Source organism: Ambystoma mexicanum, chromosome 4p (assembly GCF_040938575.1).
Source record: "Ambystoma mexicanum isolate Mex_15411 chromosome 4p, UKY_AmexF1_1, whole genome shotgun sequence".
In the NCBI taxonomy this organism is placed as follows: Eukaryota; Metazoa; Chordata; class Amphibia; order Caudata; family Ambystomatidae; genus Ambystoma; species Ambystoma mexicanum.
Window position 1 is genome coordinate 956,715,533 of NC_090927.1, and position 20,003 is coordinate 956,735,535.

Sequence of the window (20,003 nt, forward strand, 5' to 3'; positions counted from 1 at the left end):
AATCTAAATACCTTGGACATACACTAAGCGCAGATGTCATTTGAGCTCATTTTGCACCAAAAACATAATTTTACAGCAGGGACCTGGTACATTTGCACTCAGACGTAGCCAGGTTCCTGCCACCAAATGTTTGTCATTTGCACGGCAGAGTGGAAATGCGCAGGGCAAAAGGTGACGTACACTCGTGCATGCCGCCTTTTGCCATGCACATTTGCACTCCACCGGGCAAATGAGTAAACGCTGCCGGGCATGCTTGCATGCCCGGCAGCGTCTACTTTTAATTGTGAAAGCTGCTTACCATGCAAGCATGCCAGGAAGCATTTAATTGTAAATGTACATGCGAGCATGTCAGGCAGTGTGTACAATGGATTCCTATGGGGTCTGCTGGCTTTATGCTGTAGAATAAAGCAGGCGGGCCCCATAGGGATGTCAAGCATGTCTGCTGGCAGGAAAATCCATGCCTGCGCAAATTCTTGAGCATGTGTATGGCGGAATGGAAGAAAGGTGGCAGAAACACAAGTTGCATTCCACCCCTCCTCTCCGCCATACAGGCGTTAATACCTTATTCAAGACTCGAACGCCTTCCTTTAATGTTACACCCCCAACAAACATGAGCTCCACTGATGAGACATGTTCTGGCGTGTGTAATGTTAAAAATGGGGCACTTAGGTGCAAAGATTAATTGGCATCTCTTTTTTATATTTATTGAATATTACTCCACCTTTGTGCTGAATTTTACATGTAAAACATGAACCATATGTATGTTGATGAAAAAAGCAATTAGGTTTACATGGCTTCCCTTTCGGATATGTTATGTCAAATTTGAAACTACGTTAACTGACAATAACAGCGCATATGTTGTGGCAGCTGTGCTTTCACAGATTTCAATTAGTGTACAAGTTGACTGCTTGTCACATTTGCCTGCTCCCATTGATGAAACTGTGGTTGGAATGGATGAGAAGATGATGATAATCTTAGATAAGTCTATTCTAGGACCACTACTAGGATGTCAGCAGTGCTACACCAGATAGGATGCTCCAAGTGCCCATCGTAGTCTCTAAGGTTTGATCCCTCATCTAACAGACTCAAATTCTACTTTCCACCACATAATACATATATTGACATGGCCACCCTCACTTTAGCAATTGAACCCAACAAAAGCAAAAAAATATGAAATAACGATATCTATTCCACCAATTTGTACAACACAGTGCCAACCCACTCACGCAAATTTCCACCAATATGCAGACGACAGACACATTACTTCCTAATCTCATCCATCCCCTTTGCAACTACACACCCCGAAAATCTGCCCTCCCCTCACCTGGATGAACACCCACTTGCACAAACTCAACCCCTACAAAACAGAATGCCTCATTTGCCCGTCCAGGCACAAACCTGACCTCACACCCTGGATCAAAGAACACACCATAGACAACCCACACATATCCCTCTCCAGAACTATCAAATCCCTAGGCTGCACCATCAACCATCACCTTACATGTATACACCACATAGCTGCCATCACAAAAATGTGCAACCTATAACTACACCTCCTATGCTAGATAAAACACATCCTTTCCTGTCACGACTTCTGCACCGCAGCTAAAGCACTACTTCTGTCCAAACTGGTCTATGGTAATACTCTCCACATCGCACTCCTCAGCAGCACCCTCGCCCCCCTGCAAACCATAACGCACAAAGGGGCAAAACTAGTCACGCACCTACCCAAACACTTACATAGCAACCTGATTTCACAACCCCATTGGCTCTCCATACAGCAGAGAATTGCTTTCAAAGAACTCTGTTGTTTACAAAGTCATCCGCCTCAAACTCCCATCCTACCTCCTCAACAAACTGAAACCCATCATCCACTCAAACACCAGACACGGTAGCCAGCATCTCCTACAGATTATACTCAGCAAACTAACAGGCACAAAAAAACACAAATGCAGTTAGAGCCTGGATCCACCTAGTCTCACAACTGCACCGCACCGTCCATCACCACTTTCTGAAAAAGCCTCAAAACATACCTCTTTCCTCACACCTAATCAAGCCACACTGCCTCTCCTGCCATAGCCTGTTTAATCTTTCTTCCTATCATGTCATGAAAAATGTGTTAGCTTTTGTTTCACATCCCGCTTTTTGAACTTTTGAACTTTGTAAGGTGCTCCGAGACTCTCTAGGTAGGACCAGCGCATGACAAAAGTTAAAATGAAATAATAAATGCGTTCCACCAAACTTAGCCATTGAGCACGGATGCACAGCCTTATACCACCCAAGCACTAACAAACTGGTAGAAAGAGTGAACTGATAACATAAAGGCAGCAAGACATAATGGGTTAGATTGGCATCTGGCTTTCTAGGAATAGCAATCACCCCATTCTGTCACAGGGACATATGTAATAATGGGAGCATGTGCGCTGGGTGTGGCCTGGCCTTGTTAAGATGGTGAAGTGTTGTGGGGCGGAGGGAGATATTAATGAAGTGTTAGCCAAGTTGGCAAAGAAACCAATTCCATATACGGATCACTATGACAAACAGAGGAGTAAGAAAAAACAAAATTGCAGCATGCGATATAGTGGAATGGTAAGGAGTGGGTTCCTCCCCGAACACATGTTTTTTCAGTTAGTGTGTTTGGTCGTTCATTGCTACATTGCCACACCTGATGTCCCTGATACGGGATCTCAATACTTAAAATATCGAAGATGGACAATCAAAACACTAATGGCATCCCAGGTCATTTTTGGCTGCGGCTCAGACAACAATAGAGTTCATGAGAAAATGTTGTGCCTTGCATGGTGAATCTTAAACGAGGTATTTCATGGAGGTTGCTTTCGGTCGCTAAAACAACTCTTTTCTGCGGGTTTGGCGTCTAAACAGGAGTCAGAGGCACATCAATGTACAGGAGATGGACTTAATTATATAGACCAGCAGCTTCCCTTCCTTCCTCCCGCTACACTTTCCATTTCTCGGCAATAGCTCACCGGTCCATGTTTCCACTTCACAAAGCACAGATGGGTGCACAGGGCAACAATTAATTGAGCGTCAAGGCCTGCTTCCCTTTTAATTTTCCACCTTCTGGTTTTGACGTTTTTCCGCCCGCATAAATGTGTTTTTCTTTCATTCCTGGCAGAATCAAGTCCCATTAATGTCAGTGGAACATCAGCCTGGCGGTAAATACGTTATTTACCTGTTATTAATTTCCACTTCGCTGCCATGTAATTAAATATACCTGTATTGCGGAGGAAAACAATATAAAACGGGCAGTTTAAGAAAGATGCCACGCCGACAGAAAAACGCGGTTGGTGACTTTTAATTTCTTCCATGTAAAGCCGCATAATTAGCAACAAAATCCAGTTGTGGGGCGTTCGGGGTAGGTAACCTAACCCCACACCCCATAACCTTATGCATTCGCTTTTCTTGCAGAGAGAATCCCGACGCTAATTATCCTCAAGGTAAACACGCCTTTACGGAGTGAAAAGGGAATATTGTTCTGGGTGAATTATTATCATGCATGACGCAGGGGCAGAGCCTCGCGCAGTATGTGCCACAGGAACGACGGTGCCACGCGCTAGAGGGCTGGGGGGCACTGACAGACTGGATGAATGACAGCTGCCCCTCACTCGTTCTGCCAGAAGGCGTCATGCACTATTGGGTTACAATAAAACCCAGTACTGCGGCGCTTAGAAGGTAGGGGCGGCACGAAGCGCTATACGAAAACGTGATATGTATATTATACTTGTAAAATGTATCTAGTTGCGCCTGAGCGCGGCGTTCGTGTACTAGAATGTAAAAAAAGTACAACCATCGCCTAAAACGTGTATTGCTAAGATTGGAACTTCTTCATTTTGTATACGTAACTTCTTAGCTGCTATGGTGCAGAAGGCATAATCGTGCCCCTTTCTCTGCCCATGGATGCAGTACTGGGAATTGAATGGTGGGAGATTGCCTTTCAGAAGAATAAGCGTTAACTCCTGGAAAATAAACGAAGACAGAAGCCTTTCCTATAGTGTTGCAAGCAAAGTATAAAAGGCGCATACCTTTTAAACCGAAAAAGCTAAGTATAAAAGACACACACGTCTTAAACCTAAAAATCTGCTGTTAAATATTTCTGCAGCGTACAATCATAAGAAGCATTTCACAGGTTTCCGTTTACGTGGTCCTGTGGGTGTTCGAAGCAGCTCATAAGGACGCTGGTTCGAATCCCAGCTTCGGCAACGCTTAAAGGTGCTCGAAACATGAAAACAAAAGGAGGGTGGATACGAGATCCAGGGAGACATGTTTTGCAGTATCCAGAAAAATCCTGCACTGCCCATATGTGCATATAGCCAATGTAGAAGTCTATTTTCTGTGTTCGCTTTATATTAACCTATTATACTTTATTCCGTGCGCTTTAAATGAAATCCTGAAATAATGTTAGTGTCATGTTAAGATGTTGTGAAACACCTTCTGGTTTCCTGGCAGGGGGGTGCAGTGAGGGGTGTGACGCTGTTTATAAATACATTAGCGTCGCTGTAAAGCAATGTGTCGTTTTAATCGACACGTTGTTCCAAATCGTGTGGCGACACCAACACAAGGAACAACGTTTCATGGGGCGCGGATTGAATTATGAAGGTCTGTCAACTAGGCGGCTTAAATCGGTCATTTGGGCACAGAAAAGTGCCTGTGATAGGCCCAGCACCTGTTTGTGTAAATATATAATGCGCCTGAAGCATAATTGAAGGGAGGCGATGGAGCCAGATCCCCAGTTTGAAAGTAGGCTGTCTTTTTTCGCCTCAATTCTCGGCCCATTTTTATTTGCATTATATGCAAACACCATTTCACAACAAGTGCTTCCCTGGGGAGGCGCTTTGCCTGGGGGAGGGGGCGTACATGGGTTTTAATGTTTAATGCCGCCTCGGCTAATGACAGCGGCGGCTTAGAGACCGGGGTACCTGCGCTCTTCTGCCACCTCACTGTTGACACAACAGGGGGGCACTAAATCAACAAAGGGGCGCTTTCTTATTTAACAAACCCCGTCGTCCTGTTTATCCAGCTCCGCCGCCCCGTTAATGATTTACTCGTGGACATAATTTACATTCATGAAGTGTGATGTATGCAGGAAAGGGAGCGCACTTTCGCTACATCCCGCGCCGGTGTGTATACAAGGCTTGGTGGGGGAGGGGAAGTGGAGGGCCGGTTTTGAATGTCGTAACCTGCGAAGTGGGCGGCGGCTGGGGTCTTTTCGGATTACTCACACGATCGTATATAAACGCCTGATACCGTCACGCATAGAAGAACCACGTTACACCAAAAGTAACGAACGGAAGCAAGCACAGGAATCAGACTTAACTTACATTGCGATACTTTATTTTATTGGAAAGATCTGTTACAGCTCCAATTTTCAATTCGCGGAATTACCATAAATTGGTACGTGTGGTACACACCCCGTTTCTTTCGGACACAACAAAAGGCACACAAAAACATTTTGTAATTTTCTGATGACCTAAAAAAAAACAGTTTAATGCCACAGCATCCTGGGGGGTTTGGTTGTGGGAAATGGCGCAGCTTGGAAATCCAGTTACAGAGACTGGCACTCATCGTTGTGTTTGCGGATTTTGCGACGTTTAAGATAAGCTGCGAGCTCTGCAAGACTACATTTTAGTCAGGCATCGCATGTGAAGGCAAATAACAACCGACCTGTTGTGGTGCAACCCAATGAGCCCTGGGACGTACGAAGACATAGTGCTTTTTTTTTTTTTAGACTTGTGTAGATGTTTCGGTTGCTGGTGTTTTGAAGGCGGGTCGGCGTGTTTCACGAGGGGTCCTTTGTGCATCCACCGCAGGCTATTGGGTGTCGGGGTGACAGATCAAGGATGTGTCCGCAGCCCGAGGAGAGCGGCTCAAAAGTGCGCTGGAAACGGGCTTCAAAGGGAGGTCGGGCCGACCCCCGCGCTCATCCGCATGGCTAAAGGCAGCACACTCGCGCAATCCAGCTACCGCAGGCGCTTTAATTATGGCTTTGCGCAAAAAAACAAAAACGTGTCACAGTACATCTGCGAAAGGGAAAATAAACGGGGGAAACATGATGGCAACATACGACAGCTGGGGGTCCACACAAATGCCAGATGCATTATCTCAAGGATACATTCTGCCAGATTCGCAAAGCGATTTTCAATGGGATCTACCCATCGAAGAGCACTTTGTGAATTAGGCCTATTTGGCTATTAATGCCGTCGCTCTAACTGGTATCCCGCTATCTCCGGGGTATAAGGCGGACACCGCGTGTCAGTCTATCTATCACACACATTGACCAATGTCGTATTCGTCCCGCCGTTGAAAAGTCGCGAATATATGTTATGTAGCTGGCATTTATACCACACACAGCTTCCATGTGCCTAATGAAAACATGTGTTCCGGAGGCACTTGTACAGAGAATAATTGAATGCATTAACAATCTTTCCATCCATCGTCTTCCTTTACTGCTCATTGAAACGTTTCCCAACACAACTACTTCCATAATCAATGACTCTACCTCCTATGTCGGTGAGAACGCTTTGGACTGATGTTACGTCCTGTCCTGTTTTGTGGTCACAGAATCCAAGGCAAAGCTTCACAAACAGCCTAATATGCGGCCCGAGGGTATCTGCTCAGTACCGTGGGTCGTAACTGCAAGAGAAGAGTACCCACAGATATAACACTGCCTCTTTACTGCCCGTTTGCAGTCGTCCAGGGAGGAATGGGTTAATGGTTTGACCTTTGCCAAGGAGGCAAGGCGCCTACATCCAGGTTGTAGAGCGGCCTTCAGGTTTAGAGTAAAGACGTGACCGCCCTTCACAACAATCCCAATGCCGCCTGACATCAGGTGAGACTGGGAGAACATAAACTCGAACAAAAGGAACTAACAGGTTCCCGCAGAATAAACATTCTGGTATCTAGTTAAACGATTTGAAGAGAAAAACATGTTATCCAGGTCCCTGATTACAAGGAGTATCTTTCCTTTCCTTTGTATAGGTTGCGCGCGCGCGCGCACGCACGCACGCACGCACACACACACACACATACATATGAAATGTCGTTACGTGATCGAAGAAATTGCCAAAAACCGGGCATATAAATCCTTCCATTATAGTGTATTCGGGCCCTACTAAAATATCGTTTAACAAAAACAGCAGTCTAATGTATATACAATTGCGATGGTAAATAAAACGATGGACGGGAGATATATTTTCTGGGGCTTTAATCAAAGCATAATTGTCGTGGATCATATTGTACTCTAAGTCGTCATAAAAATGGAAACCCGAAAAAAATGCAGGTTCCGGCAGAGCGCGGAGGTATATTCTGCTGCCAGGCTTTCGTGGTGTACAAAATAGAATGTTGCGTTTTACAGTAAAACTACAAAAGAATCGAATTGCACTCGCACAGAATTCGCTTTCCCATCCCTTCTAAAGAATATTTTGAGTGCACCTTTCTTAAATATTGTCGGGTGGAGTGCTTCTTCGGTGTGTCGGTGCGACACAATGAAGCATGGTGCGTACCGGTTACATTAGCTTTCAACTATTTTAGGGATAATGTATATGGCTACATAGTAAGAGAACATATTCGTTGTGAGATATTTCTTTCTTTCTAGCAAGTTGCTTATTAATATACATTTGCAATGATAACCTGATAACACATTAACGTTGATGTTTGAAAGCCATTACTAGCTTGCTTCTTGTTATTGGTGTGATATCTCCCATTAGAATCTACTTAACTGTTAGTGTTTCTACAGATCCGATGTCTCAGCCTGTTCTCTATTAAGGAAAAGGGTCTATTTGCTGTCATATCAGCACATAAATGATGTGAAGATTGACAATCCAGCAGCTGTGTGAACGGCGAAAAACACTGCGGGTATAACGCCGGCCAGTTCCTGTGCGCCCCCAAAACCCCATCGGGCATTAGAAAACGAATGAAAATTCCCTAGAAAGGAGAAAAAAATTGACAAGGTGCAAATACAGCGATCGCTGCACGCGTCCTCTGACACTGCCATCCCAAAGGAATGGTTCCTCTCAGTAACTAGAGTCCGCCGCCCCGGTGGACTGGGATCTGGGAGGTGGCCTTGGAGCCCCTAAACCCAGAAGGTGCAGATTTCTGGCCCCTGCCCAGCGAGACACAGCAATGCCGCTTCGGGCGAGCACCGCGCCCTCGGATGCCGTGGGTTGGGCTATTGCAAAGCATGCTTGCCACGACGCTGGCATGCTGCATCCTACCTGCCAAGAAGGGTGGTGCATACGGGACCCGAGTGAGGTGATCACCCTCAGCACCGCCCGCGTATTGGGGGCACACGGGTGTGGCGTGGCGCTAACAACGGGGCTTTCCAATGAGAGGCGGGCAAGCGCATACAAAGCCAATGGTAGCTGCCAACAGGGGCACGTGCGGCACAAATATGGCGAGCTGGTAGGGAAGGTAGCGTACAGTTAATATGAAACCTGCGCCGCCCCCCATGTACTCAAATAAACGCAAATATGCCCTCCGAGCTCACACTCCCTGGCATTTTCTACCCAAGGATATCCCTCTAATGCATGCCAATCCCACCACTTTTCCGGTCCTTCTTTATGCACCAATAACCACATTAAACACATCCTCTGTTTTCTTCGCCAATCTCCCGCACAAAACGTCCACCCATCGCTTTCCGGGTGGCATTGCAATTCAATCGACGGCGTAAACGAACAAGTTATATTCAACGGAAAAAGTCGTCTACGTGTGAGAACTATTAACTACGAGTAAAGAGGGAATATGGGTTAACTTGCGTGTTACAGCCAGGATGGGCTCCGCCCGGCTCAAATGACCGGAGGCGCTACTTTCCCAGATACGAAAACAGCGTCGTTGCCATGTGGAGGCTTTGGGAGAGACGTTGTTGCTATGCGCCTTAAGAGCGCTCGAAGCGTGCGCGTCTCCGCCCCTCCCACTACAGGTCAAAGGGCTACGTCACCTACAGCGTGTGTCTCTTACCCCGCCCTCTGCTCTGAGAGAAACTCTTACAGCCGAACAGATAGTTTTGTACTGATGGCCTTCGACGGCCACGACGTCACCGCGCTTGGGCCGCCGTCATCCTCCCCTTCATCGGCCAATGGGCGACCGGTGGCTCTGGGACACTGTCCAATGGGGAGCGGGACTGTTGTTCAGAGGGGGGGGGAGGGATGGGGGCTAGACAAGAGCCAGAGCTTGAAGTTGTACTAAACTAAAGCCTTTGGCTATGGACAAGTTATTAGTCGCCCCTAGTCTGGAATTATCCCCGCTCGATTAGTGTCCAGCTTCATGGCACCTTCTGTAAGGACGCTGGAACCGGCGCGCCCGAGAGGAGCAACCCAAGAGGAGGCAGAGGGGAGCCCCCCTCGCCCGACGGGTACTCGCAAGGACAGTCACTGAGAGCTGGAGGTAGGTTGGGGACCGCAGGGCACGCGCTGCACCAGCCAGACTCTCAGCGGGACTGCGGGACACAGCCCTGCACGCTTTGATTACGATTCTCTGATGTCTTAGGAAGGAAGATTTGGGGTCTTAAAGCGCCAGCCTAATAAAGTTATAATACTTTCAAAATGTGATATTGCATTTTTTCTTTTTTTTAACTGCATTTTTTCTGGCTAGCACAGTATAGCTTTGGCTCTTGTAATGTACACCCTCAGCCTGCTAACTCTCTGGTAAGGGAGAAGTTAGGGTTTTAGGTTCGGGGGCTGCATTGGAGTAACCAAGCGGAAGAAAGAGGTTGGGACGAGTGTGGAAGGTTTGAAATCTTGGTATTTAAGAGGGCAAATATAATTTCAAAATAGTATGAGAGCTGTTCATTTGACCTGGCTATTTGCCTCCACTTATTCAACCTCACTGCAATAGTAGAACGCGCGTATCGAGGATACACTATTCCCCGCTGTCGTGCGAATCTCAGTACAATTGACTTGTATATTATTTATGTGTGAGCATATTTGTGGCCTTTTTGTAACGCTCTATGGACGTGAGGCTGCTTAACGACATTCTCTAGTGCTTGGAACTTCCAAGAAAGTTCAAACTTTTTTTTATAACATGAGCAATATTCTGCCTCTAACAATAAGAGCAATGACAATAGTGCTAAGTGCGAGTAGTGATAAAATAGTAAACTCCCATGTAAACACACCAACCCTAAAAAAGAGAGATTTTGGGTAGCCACTAAATAAAACACCAACATTGTTTGCAATGTTTCACTTTTACGTCGTCAGATATTTGTGTCAATTACATTTGTAAAAGTTTTGCTCTGCTCCTTACCGATTCCGTTGTATGGTTTGCCTTTTCAAAGCTCCCACAATCCGATGTTAAAGAGTGTTGACTTTGTGCGTTGAAGGTGCCTTTATCCTTTGTATTCTGTTTTCTTTATAGGAAAAGGAAGTTACTCGTGCGCTCACTCAATGAACAAGCCGGCACAGCACCCCTGCAAAGCCATAGCGAGTGACAGTGGGAAAAATAAACAGGATTATGCCGTTTTTTGGCAAGGATTGTGATTGCATTTTACATTGGAAGAAAAGGACTGCGGCAGTTCCTGGGCTAGACTTTCAGATACTGGAAAATTCAGCTGTCATTCATGGATTCTAATCCAAATGGGATAATTTGTTCAAATCCAGTTTCCTTCAGAGGCTATTATCCGTTTTCCACTATAGTTCAATTCATCGAAGTCATACTGCTCAATGAAGCCGAGATAAAGTTTTCCCCACGGCCGCTTTGGATGAATCTGTGGATTTTGAACTCTGAGAAGGAAGGAGGACATTTACACCATGAAAGAGAAGTCCAAGAATGCGGCCCGGACTAGGCGGGAAAAAGAAAATAGTGAATTTTATGAACTGGCAAAGCTGCTGCCACTGCCCTCTGCCATCACCTCCCAGCTCGACAAAGCGTCCATAATCCGACTGACCACCAGTTACCTGAAGATGCGAGTGGTCTTTCCCGAAGGTAGGTTTGCAGCGAAGGGGTCCCTCGCTTGTTCACGGCCAAGATACCCGCCTGCTCTCCAGTACGTGTACCCTGGCAGGCCTATCCGAAATTATTTAATCTGCTATATTCCTTTTGTTGCAGTTTTGTTCTCATTAGTCTTGATGCTTTTTTGGTCCATGATTTTCTCCTTATTCTTCTATCGCAATAATTGCATGCACACGCCATTGTGACATTATTTGTTGCATGGGTAGCGTCCATTCATATACACACTGAGGTGTCCCTCCTTCTCTACGTGGCTCTGCTATATAGTATGTGTGCACTTTCCCTTCAGTGCGCTCGGCTATTCTCTGCGTCCATGAAGCCATTGTCAACACTTGAGATGTGGGGCCGAGTCCAAGGCATGGTAAAAGCAAACACTGCTTTCTGTTGTTTTTGGCCGGCGTTGTATGGGGTTTGCAGGCCCCTTGCCGGCCAGCGGTTTCGTGCCTAGAAAATTGGCATCAGTGCGAGTGTTTACATAGCTTTCTCCGATCATCACTAAGCTGAGTAGGGATCTAGTGCATTTACATGCAACAAACACCGATGTGATAAAGGACCACGCTACCATGACGATTTGTGTGGAATACCATTTTTGGGACGTAGGCTTTATTGTTTACAAGACAATCAATGAAAACTGAAGGTGTGCATGCCTTTGGGCATCTCGTGGTCAGTAGGAGCCATACCCTTTACCGCCAGCCACTTCCATTTACATGGGCTCCTTATTAGCCCCAACAACGTCCATGAGCTCTGGTGCCAGGTCCCATTTTGCTTTTGCAAGTGGGACATTTGCTGATTCGTGGCTGTCAAACCTCAATGGGCATCCTCCTTCCTCATCCCTGCACCATTGGTTTACGACGTCCAGGAAACTTGCTGTTGCCTGCCTTTTTTTCCTCCATTTAAACGTGTTCAATGCATGATTTTATGCTTTGTTCACTTTGGCCTACTGGAACAGCCCATATCATCTCCTTTGTAGGGCGGGCAGGGAGGTAAAAAGCAAGAACACTCTCCAGCCGCCGCAGCACGCAAGGTCCGTACAGAGCGAGTTTGCGTTTGGATTTAATTCTTTGCGCAGCTTCTTTCTTCTTGCTGACTGATTTTATCCATCAGTGGTGATTATTAGATACCGAGGCCTCATTACACCATCTTCTCCGGTTGAGTATGTAGTCGTCGGTTGGGTTTCTTCATGGTCTGACGTCCGATTTTTCATAAGGGGTAAATTGACCCAGGCAAAACCTCCAAGGCTTCGGGCTGGTTTCAGCGCCAATGCCTCCATTCGCCCCCTGCTGTCACCTTAATTTCTCCCTAACACTGCAGCCATTACCTTCCTTTGTCGGGATGCCCACTCCCCCCCCCCCCCAGAAAACTACTGGCACTAGTAAGAACTCCCAGGACCCCTTTTGTGTTTGCTTTGTGTTACTTGCTTGGATGAGTTATCTGGTGGTTGTAGGGGAGCCTACCCTCGCCCAGGGCAAACTGCCTATGCCAAGTTGCTTAATTCCCGTGCCCCCCATCTTCCTGGCCTGCTGCCTATCAGAGGCACGGGGCCAAAACAGTTTCTGTGAGCCCAAGTCATGGGTGCACATACGTGCTCTCTGGATACAGCTTAAGCCACTGTGTACTTACATGGTTTTAATCGCGATGCCGCTTTGGTGTGACCATAGTGATTCGCCAAATACCCTTCTTTTCCTCGACAGTCCTGCTGCTTTCGAAAACCGTGGCCGGCCCTCTGCAACTTCACGTCTAAATGTTATTGTTTGCCCACACATAGGACATCAACCCGGCTTATTTCAGTGTATGCCATCACATATCGTGTAGCCCAAGGAAGAGTCGGTGAAATCTAACAATGGGACTTGTTGTTCTGGGAATTAGTGCACAGTGGAAAGGTAGAAAGCTCACTACTTTGAAAACAGAGGCACACGTTGGGCATTTCGAGGGAGGCCTATGAGTGAGTGCTTTAGCATAAGGTAGATTATGTATATCACATATTAAGGGCCTGGTTTATAAAACATGTCTTCAATGGTACTTTTCAACGTTAAAACATTTTTGCAAATCTTGCCCTACGAGTATTTATTACCCGCGCTGAGCAATCTGTGATTTGCGACCCGAGACAGTTGGGCAAATCTTTAACCAGTGTAGAAGAAAAGGGGAAATGGGGAAAGGAGGCGGCACGCGATGATCGCCAAAAGAGGAAGGCGTCCCGTCCCGCGCCTCGCGCCAGTGCTCTAGGGAGCCGTCCTTAAAGGATAGCCGAGTATCTCATGCGCCTTCTTGCCATCGGGATCAGTTTAATGAGAAACATGCATTTAAGACGGGGGTCCGTACTGGTGTGTAATATGCACACCCCGAGTGTCCCTATAAATACACCAGTGGTTTTAAAGATTGCGGTTCCAGGAAATTGGCACATCTGCATTTGCTTCCGCCGGACGCTCAAACGAAAAACATGATTCATTATTTAAGTCAGCAATTTTTAAATATTTACGCCCTTTCAGATGGAAACTGCTTTATTAGTCTATAGGTGCGAGGCATATACTATTTCGGACACCATGGAAGTTAAATGATCCTCTGCACAATTATGGTCTGAGTCACAAAAATGTCATTAGGCGTAAGGCTGTTTTACCCTTGACTTGTACCTGGAGAGAGAGCGCTGTTAGAGTGGCAGAAAAGGTACATTGCGCAACTGTCTTAAGTCACAGTGAGGCCTGGGGTAAATCGGGCGTAAATCGGATTCTTTGGCGAATCTAAAGCCCTCTCCAGGTATGCCTCGTAATATTTGTGCGAATCGGGCTGTGTATCCAAACTCATGCAGGTAGCTATAGAACACGTGAATATACACTGCCTAACACATAGTGAGTGGTCACTGCCCTCGTTGCCATCTAGAACATACAAGAAGCAGCAGACACCGTGACATCACCCGCTCTTCACCAGTGAAAGAAATGAGCAGCCATTGAGGGCCGATGTATTGCCACTGCACCAGCAAGCGGGGCTCCCCGTGGATCACGCATCTCACCAGTGATTTAAAGCATATATTCTCGGTACGTAATCTCCCTCGAAGTCATACACAGATAAAACGCATATGTCTGTATCCTTTTCCCTCAAATACATGCCTTATACAAAGTGAGCGTGGACATTTCTCTTTAAAATGTGCACAGGATAGGACTACACACGCAGGACCTGATTCGTGGAATATTTTGCACGGGAAACCTACTTTTCACTGGTGCGAAGTGACTTTGCATGGTAAAGAGACACTTTGCACTGTGTGTTGGCAACAGTAATCAGGCCCGTAGCTGTTTCACTCTTTGTTAATTCGCATAATGACTTAGAAGCGCCAAGATACGGCGAACGAAAGCAAACGACCATAAGTCGGCGGTGGCTGGGATTCCAGATCTGCGCGCAGGCCTGCCTGCCTGCCATTACCAGGCCCAGTTCTCCTTTATCCTTTCAGCGTTTAACTTTACCAAAATAAAACGAAATGATTATTAGCAGAGAGACGTGTCTGCGCTGCCCGGACTCAGTGGGCCCCCTTTCTGCGTGCTCCCCGGCAGGGCTCGTCAATTACGGCGCCTCGGCGGCTGGGCCGCTGATCAGCGGCGGCATATGGTGCCTGGCGGAGGCAGCGAGCAAACGCGGCGGAGAAGCCGGGGGCCCCGGGAGGCGAGGCGCCGGGGGACTGCAGGCAAAGTGCACCCGAGCCCGGGCTGCAGCCGCCGCCGCAGCCCGGGCACAGGATCATGCGCTCAACAAAAACACCCAAGGGGGCGAGGCCGGCCCCCTCGGAGGCTTGCAGGAGCGCACGCTGGACTGCAGGAAAAACAACACGGGGGCAAGAAGGCACCAGGGAAGAGCACGTTTACACATGCATCAGCCAGGGAGGCGCGATGGCGTAGGCAGGGCGCAGTCTCGAGGAATCTATAATAACGGCAATAATAATACTCGCTATTAACAAGAATACAACTGCGATTGTGAACGGACGACATGACGCGCCCCAACCTCGGCGGTAGAGTGCTCTGGCTATTCACCCGGAGATCTGCAAACAGAGGAACCAGGTGTAATGCTGAATACTACCTTTATAAGTTCACAGACCAGCGAGACGAGTAGCGTGCCAACCCAGCCCTGCTCTTCTGTACTGAAATATCGCAGTGCCCCAATTAAACAGAGAACTATACACGTATGCGTAACCACTGAGACCAAATAGAGAAAGGAAACTGAAAAGCTAGTCGGGCTGCTGGCACTAGCAGCGGGAATATTGGGGCTCTCTCACACACACACACTTCTGTCTGCTGGCACTAGCAGCGGGCAAAATGGGGCTCACACACACTCCGCTGGCACTAGCAGCGGGCATATTGGGGCTCACACACACACTGCTGTCTGCTGGCACTAGCAGCGGGCATATTGGGGTCACACACACTCTGCTGGCATTAGCAGCGGGCATATTGGGGTTCACACACACTGCTGGCAGTAGCAGCGGGCATATTGCAATCCCATCGCAAGATGAGTGGCAGTGCCATGTTCTTATTACAGGTGACGCATAATCTTGCAACTGTACATACGAGCACACAGTTACCGGCCCTCTACTTCTTAGTTACACATGGGATCAGGGACACTTATGGATGCAGTGGTCACTGTAGACGGACCGTCTTGCACACGCTCTCTGCCGGGCTACTGAGGTGGGGCGGTGTGTTGCGAGTTGCAGACAGTGGAAGTGGGTGCAGCAGTCGCCCAACTCCGAAGGACGTGGCCCCTTTCATCCAGCAAAGCATATTACTCCGGGCATTTGCACAGGTGTTAAACGGGCATAGCAGTAACAATACTGCCAATGAAACACATTTGGCGGTATCTGTTCAAATGAATTCACCCCGTTTCTTTACAGTAAGAGCATCCCCTTCAAACCCACGTTGCACACATATTATCAAATTACACATTCGAATCGAACTGGGCTCAAGGGATGACAAAAGAATGTACTGTCATAAAAATGTAATATTTGAGACCCACTAATGCGTATTTGCATTGCAAACATGCAATGAAGCTGTGAGCTGTGGATGGGGAAAATATATTTTCACAGCAGTGCTGCATTCAGAAATAACCCTGACCTGTCAGGCATATCATTTTAAAAAAGAAACATGGAAACTATGACGATAGTGTAATAACTAGAAGGACGTGCAGGTGATAAAGCCACCGGGCTGTTTTGATCGATAATATCACTGGGCATAGGAATAACAGCGAATGCTTTCATATTTTGTTTATAATAAGACAACGGCAAATGCACTAGATGGACCACGCCGTGCCACAGACTGGCATCCCTGGGCACGCTATCTTGCCCACGGGATTTAACCTTCTATAAACACACCATAAAAATACCCCAATGCCCATTACTTTTTCTTAACGTGTTTTCCTGGCCATGTGCCAATTGTGCATAGTTAAGAAGGGTGTCTCTTAACTCATTGTGATGCGGTGTGCGATTCTTAGATATTGTTCCACTCTAGCTCCTCGCCGTGAAATGCATGCAAACTCCCACTGTGGGTGTGGGGAGCGGTTGGAGGTGGGGGTCCTGGGGCAATAGTATTGTGGAGGCACATAAAAAAAGCAAAAGAAAAATAAAGAAACACACGATACTAAACACAAGAGCTAAAAGGTGGAAGGCGGTGTCCGCTTACCAAAGTAAAAAAGTTTGCATATGTCATGGTTTCATTAAAGGTAGTCGACACATAAGCTTTTATTAACACATCAGAATTACATGAGTTGCAAAGGAGATTCGGTACCACCACAGAGAACGGCAAGACTGTGAAGCAACACAATAAAGCAACGTCTAATAAATAACACTAATACTAACAATGATAATAAGGGCACGATTCGTGCAATGTTTTGCACTGCTGAAAAGTGACTTTGCTCTGCTGAAAAGTGACCTTGGACTGCCGATACAAACCCTGATTCGTGGAAATGCAGAATGCATTTCTGCAGTACGGAAGTCAGTGCAAAATCATTTTGTTCCGCAAAAATGACTTTGTACTGTCTTTGCAAAGACTCTGCACTGCAAAAATGCACGTTGCCCAGTTCTATCACTCAGGGTTTGTGTTGGCAGTGCAAAGTCACTTTTCAGCAGAGTAAAGTCACTTTGAACTGGGCAAAACAGTCCATGAATCGGTGCCTAAAATTCGTTCAAACCAATATTACATTCGTTATGCTCATCTGGGAGTATTTTGAACTGGATTATTACTCAGCGTAGGGAATTTAAAAAAACACAGCTCAGAATGGAAAACACTGTGAACAGTTGTGCTTAAATAACACATGTATGTGCGTGCGTTGGCTACACGACCCCCAGCCTGAAACGCACCATTCCAACAGTAGCTGGGTTTTTGCTTCCTTGCCCTCTAGCCCTGTTCCGCGTTCATCTGTCCTCGCCCCTTCTTCGCCAGCAGATGGTTATTTTGTGCAAGCATTTAACATTAAAATGAATACATATACTTCGCCTATGCATGGGCCCGTATTCCCATTTCGAATGCTATAATTTAGTACGGAAGCTGCCTGGAACATACGGTTCCCAGGTCGGTGGCTGATTTAGTGCTGTTTGTCTAAGTCCCGGGGAAAGGCCGCGCGTTGGGTTTCAGTGTTTGTTTTCCAACAGGAGTTTTTCTCATCTCGGGGCCGCCGACGTAGCGCCCCTTTCTACGCCACTTTGCTCTCTTTAATCCCGCTTCGCCTGGGCCGCCTACATGTTGATTTCCAGAACTAAACTCCTGTTATTACAGTCGCGAAAACAGATTTATGGGGAAGAAAAAACAGCGTACAGATCAACTGTGTTTCCCTTAGAAATCCAAGCCCCACGCCCCAATAAAAGAGCCTTTCAAATGCCCGGCACCCCTTTGAACGTGTAATCAAAAATCCAGGTTTACGCCCGGGCGTCTGCCTGGTTTTAAGAACAGGGCAGGCCCTGTAGCTCCTGTTTAGGTTTCCCGCGGACGCCCCACCTCCACTAGTCCATAACGTGTATCATCCGCACAGGGTCGGCACACTTCTGCATCCTTAGCATACTGCCATATCACGACACACAACAGTTGCACTAGACTTCAAAAGTAGGGTTAGCTCATTTCCCAAAGATGTCCTATTATCCGAACACTGATAGTGGAAAAATATGGGGACAAATAGACTGCACCACAGAATGAGAAAAATAAACTGCAAAATCAGTTTGGGATGCATTTTGCCCCGGTGCAAACTTGCGCCACTCCTTGTAGTTGCAATGCACACTGTTAACATCGGTTCACAGTATATTTGCTCTAATTTTGCCACATCTACAGTTTGATCTAAAATGACGGGGATGTTTTCAAGAGAAGCTACAGTCAGCCCCTTCTTTATAAACGTTGACAGGCGTGTGTAAGCATCGCCACCGCAGCGGGTGCCTGGCAACCCGCGGTGGACATTGTGGGGGCCGCCTCAAGGTCAGGACCCGTGACTTTAGCTAGGCAGGGTCCTGTGGCTGCCTCTCAGACAATCTCGCGCGCCCCCACAGGTGGGCCTTTACACATCTCTGACCTGGCCCCTCAAAAATCCCTGGTGCACCTTGACCCAGGCCGGGTGGGACCGCCTGTGTCCTTGCCTTAGCGCTCCCTTCCCAGCAATTTGAAAGGGCAAAATGAACGCAGCGATGCGTGTGTCTTAATAAATGATCCCTGGCTGTTTGGATGCATGGGGTGGGGGTCACGGGGGCGGTGGGGGGTCCCCCACCGATGGTGTCCGCAGTGCTCCGGGGGGGATGTTCGGACAGTAACGTTATTCTTGAGCATGCCCGCTTTCTCCGCGAGAACATATTTATAAATGCGTGCTCCTGTTCACACATAGACACGCATGTTCCCATGAAATTGTGTTTCAGACAACAAAAGACCAAATTTATCTCCCACCTTCTTAAACCGTGATAAATCAATGCACCAGGCGCAAACCTGCACGCAGAATAAAAAATGTGTGCCTCGCGTATTCATGGAATTTTCTGCTCAAAGTAATCGTAAATGGAAGTCGCGGACGTAACGCCCCTGACACACCCCCACGCAAAGCAAAAACACCCAGTAAAGCTACATTTGAGTGCTCCCGCTGGTGCGAATACACGCACCTCTAAAATAGTGCATGGGGTCCCCAGCAACCAGGCCTGCATCTCGAGGACCCTGCGCGGGGTCCACCGTATCTGTTACTGGCATCCCGACAACATGCGTAACTCGGGTAAAACTCGGAAAATCTGTGTGAACCCCTGTAAACCATTCCTACACCACACTACACTGCGTACACGCCCCCCAAATCTAACATTCAAACCCACCACCACGTTGCAGTTTCTATGCGCAAGTGGAGGGATTTGCGCATGCATTTCGAGGCAGCAGGCTGTGCAGTCACATCCATGAATACACTTTGTCATGCGCATTTGTGGGCGTGCTATGGAATGCCTGCGGCCGTCCCTCGTAGCACCCACTTTTCCCCTTGTTCTTCCTAATTTTCTGAGTTCCGCCCCCTACTCCACCTTCTGCACAGGCCTCGCCCACACTCTGCGTGGTGACTAGCGCAAGGCACTTGCAGAGGCATGCCGAGTCTGCGCGAAGACCACGCAAGTTAGGAAAAAGTGCTGCACCGTCGATTCTATGAATCGACTAATAGGGTTTTGCATACAGAATGGTGCTCAAATCCAAGTCGGCATTACATTTTTAATGGGGTATCCACATTGAAAAAAGCATTTGAAAATCAGGCTTGCTGTCTTTAAACTAGCGCAAATTTCCTTTTTGTCACAATACAATCCGAAATGGCATACAAACATTCAGGACCTGATTCACAAAAGCACTACTCAATGGACGGGAAAATCCCATTGAGAAACGCGCTGTGAATCCGATATGTATAACATTTGTTTAAACTCGCTCTGTATCTGATTGGTCTTTTTACAAAAAAGACTGTGCTTAGACGTGTAGCAAAACAGTGGATTCTTAAGAAGGAAAGCATATTATGCAGATTTCCACCACAACCTAGATAGTCAGAATGGCAATTGCTGTGAATCTTCTCTGATTTTAAACCCTGGGCAAAAATGC

The 20,003-nt window shown here is 47.2% G+C and overlaps 1 protein-coding gene across 1 annotated transcript in view; it reads left to right on the top strand.

The window, feature by feature from the left end:
• The first annotated feature begins 9,193 nt into the window (after positions 1-9,193).
• Positions 9,194-20,003, top strand: part of SIM1 (SIM bHLH transcription factor 1) — a 302,054-nt gene continuing 291,244 nt past the window's right edge. Inside the window, exons 1-2 of the mRNA XM_069606526.1 lie at positions 9,194-9,399; positions 10,366-10,932. Of these exons, the coding sequence (XP_069462627.1) occupies positions 10,758-10,932 (175 nt within the window). The 5' untranslated portion in view covers positions 9,194-9,399; positions 10,366-10,757. The remainder of the gene's footprint in view (positions 9,400-10,365; positions 10,933-20,003) is intronic.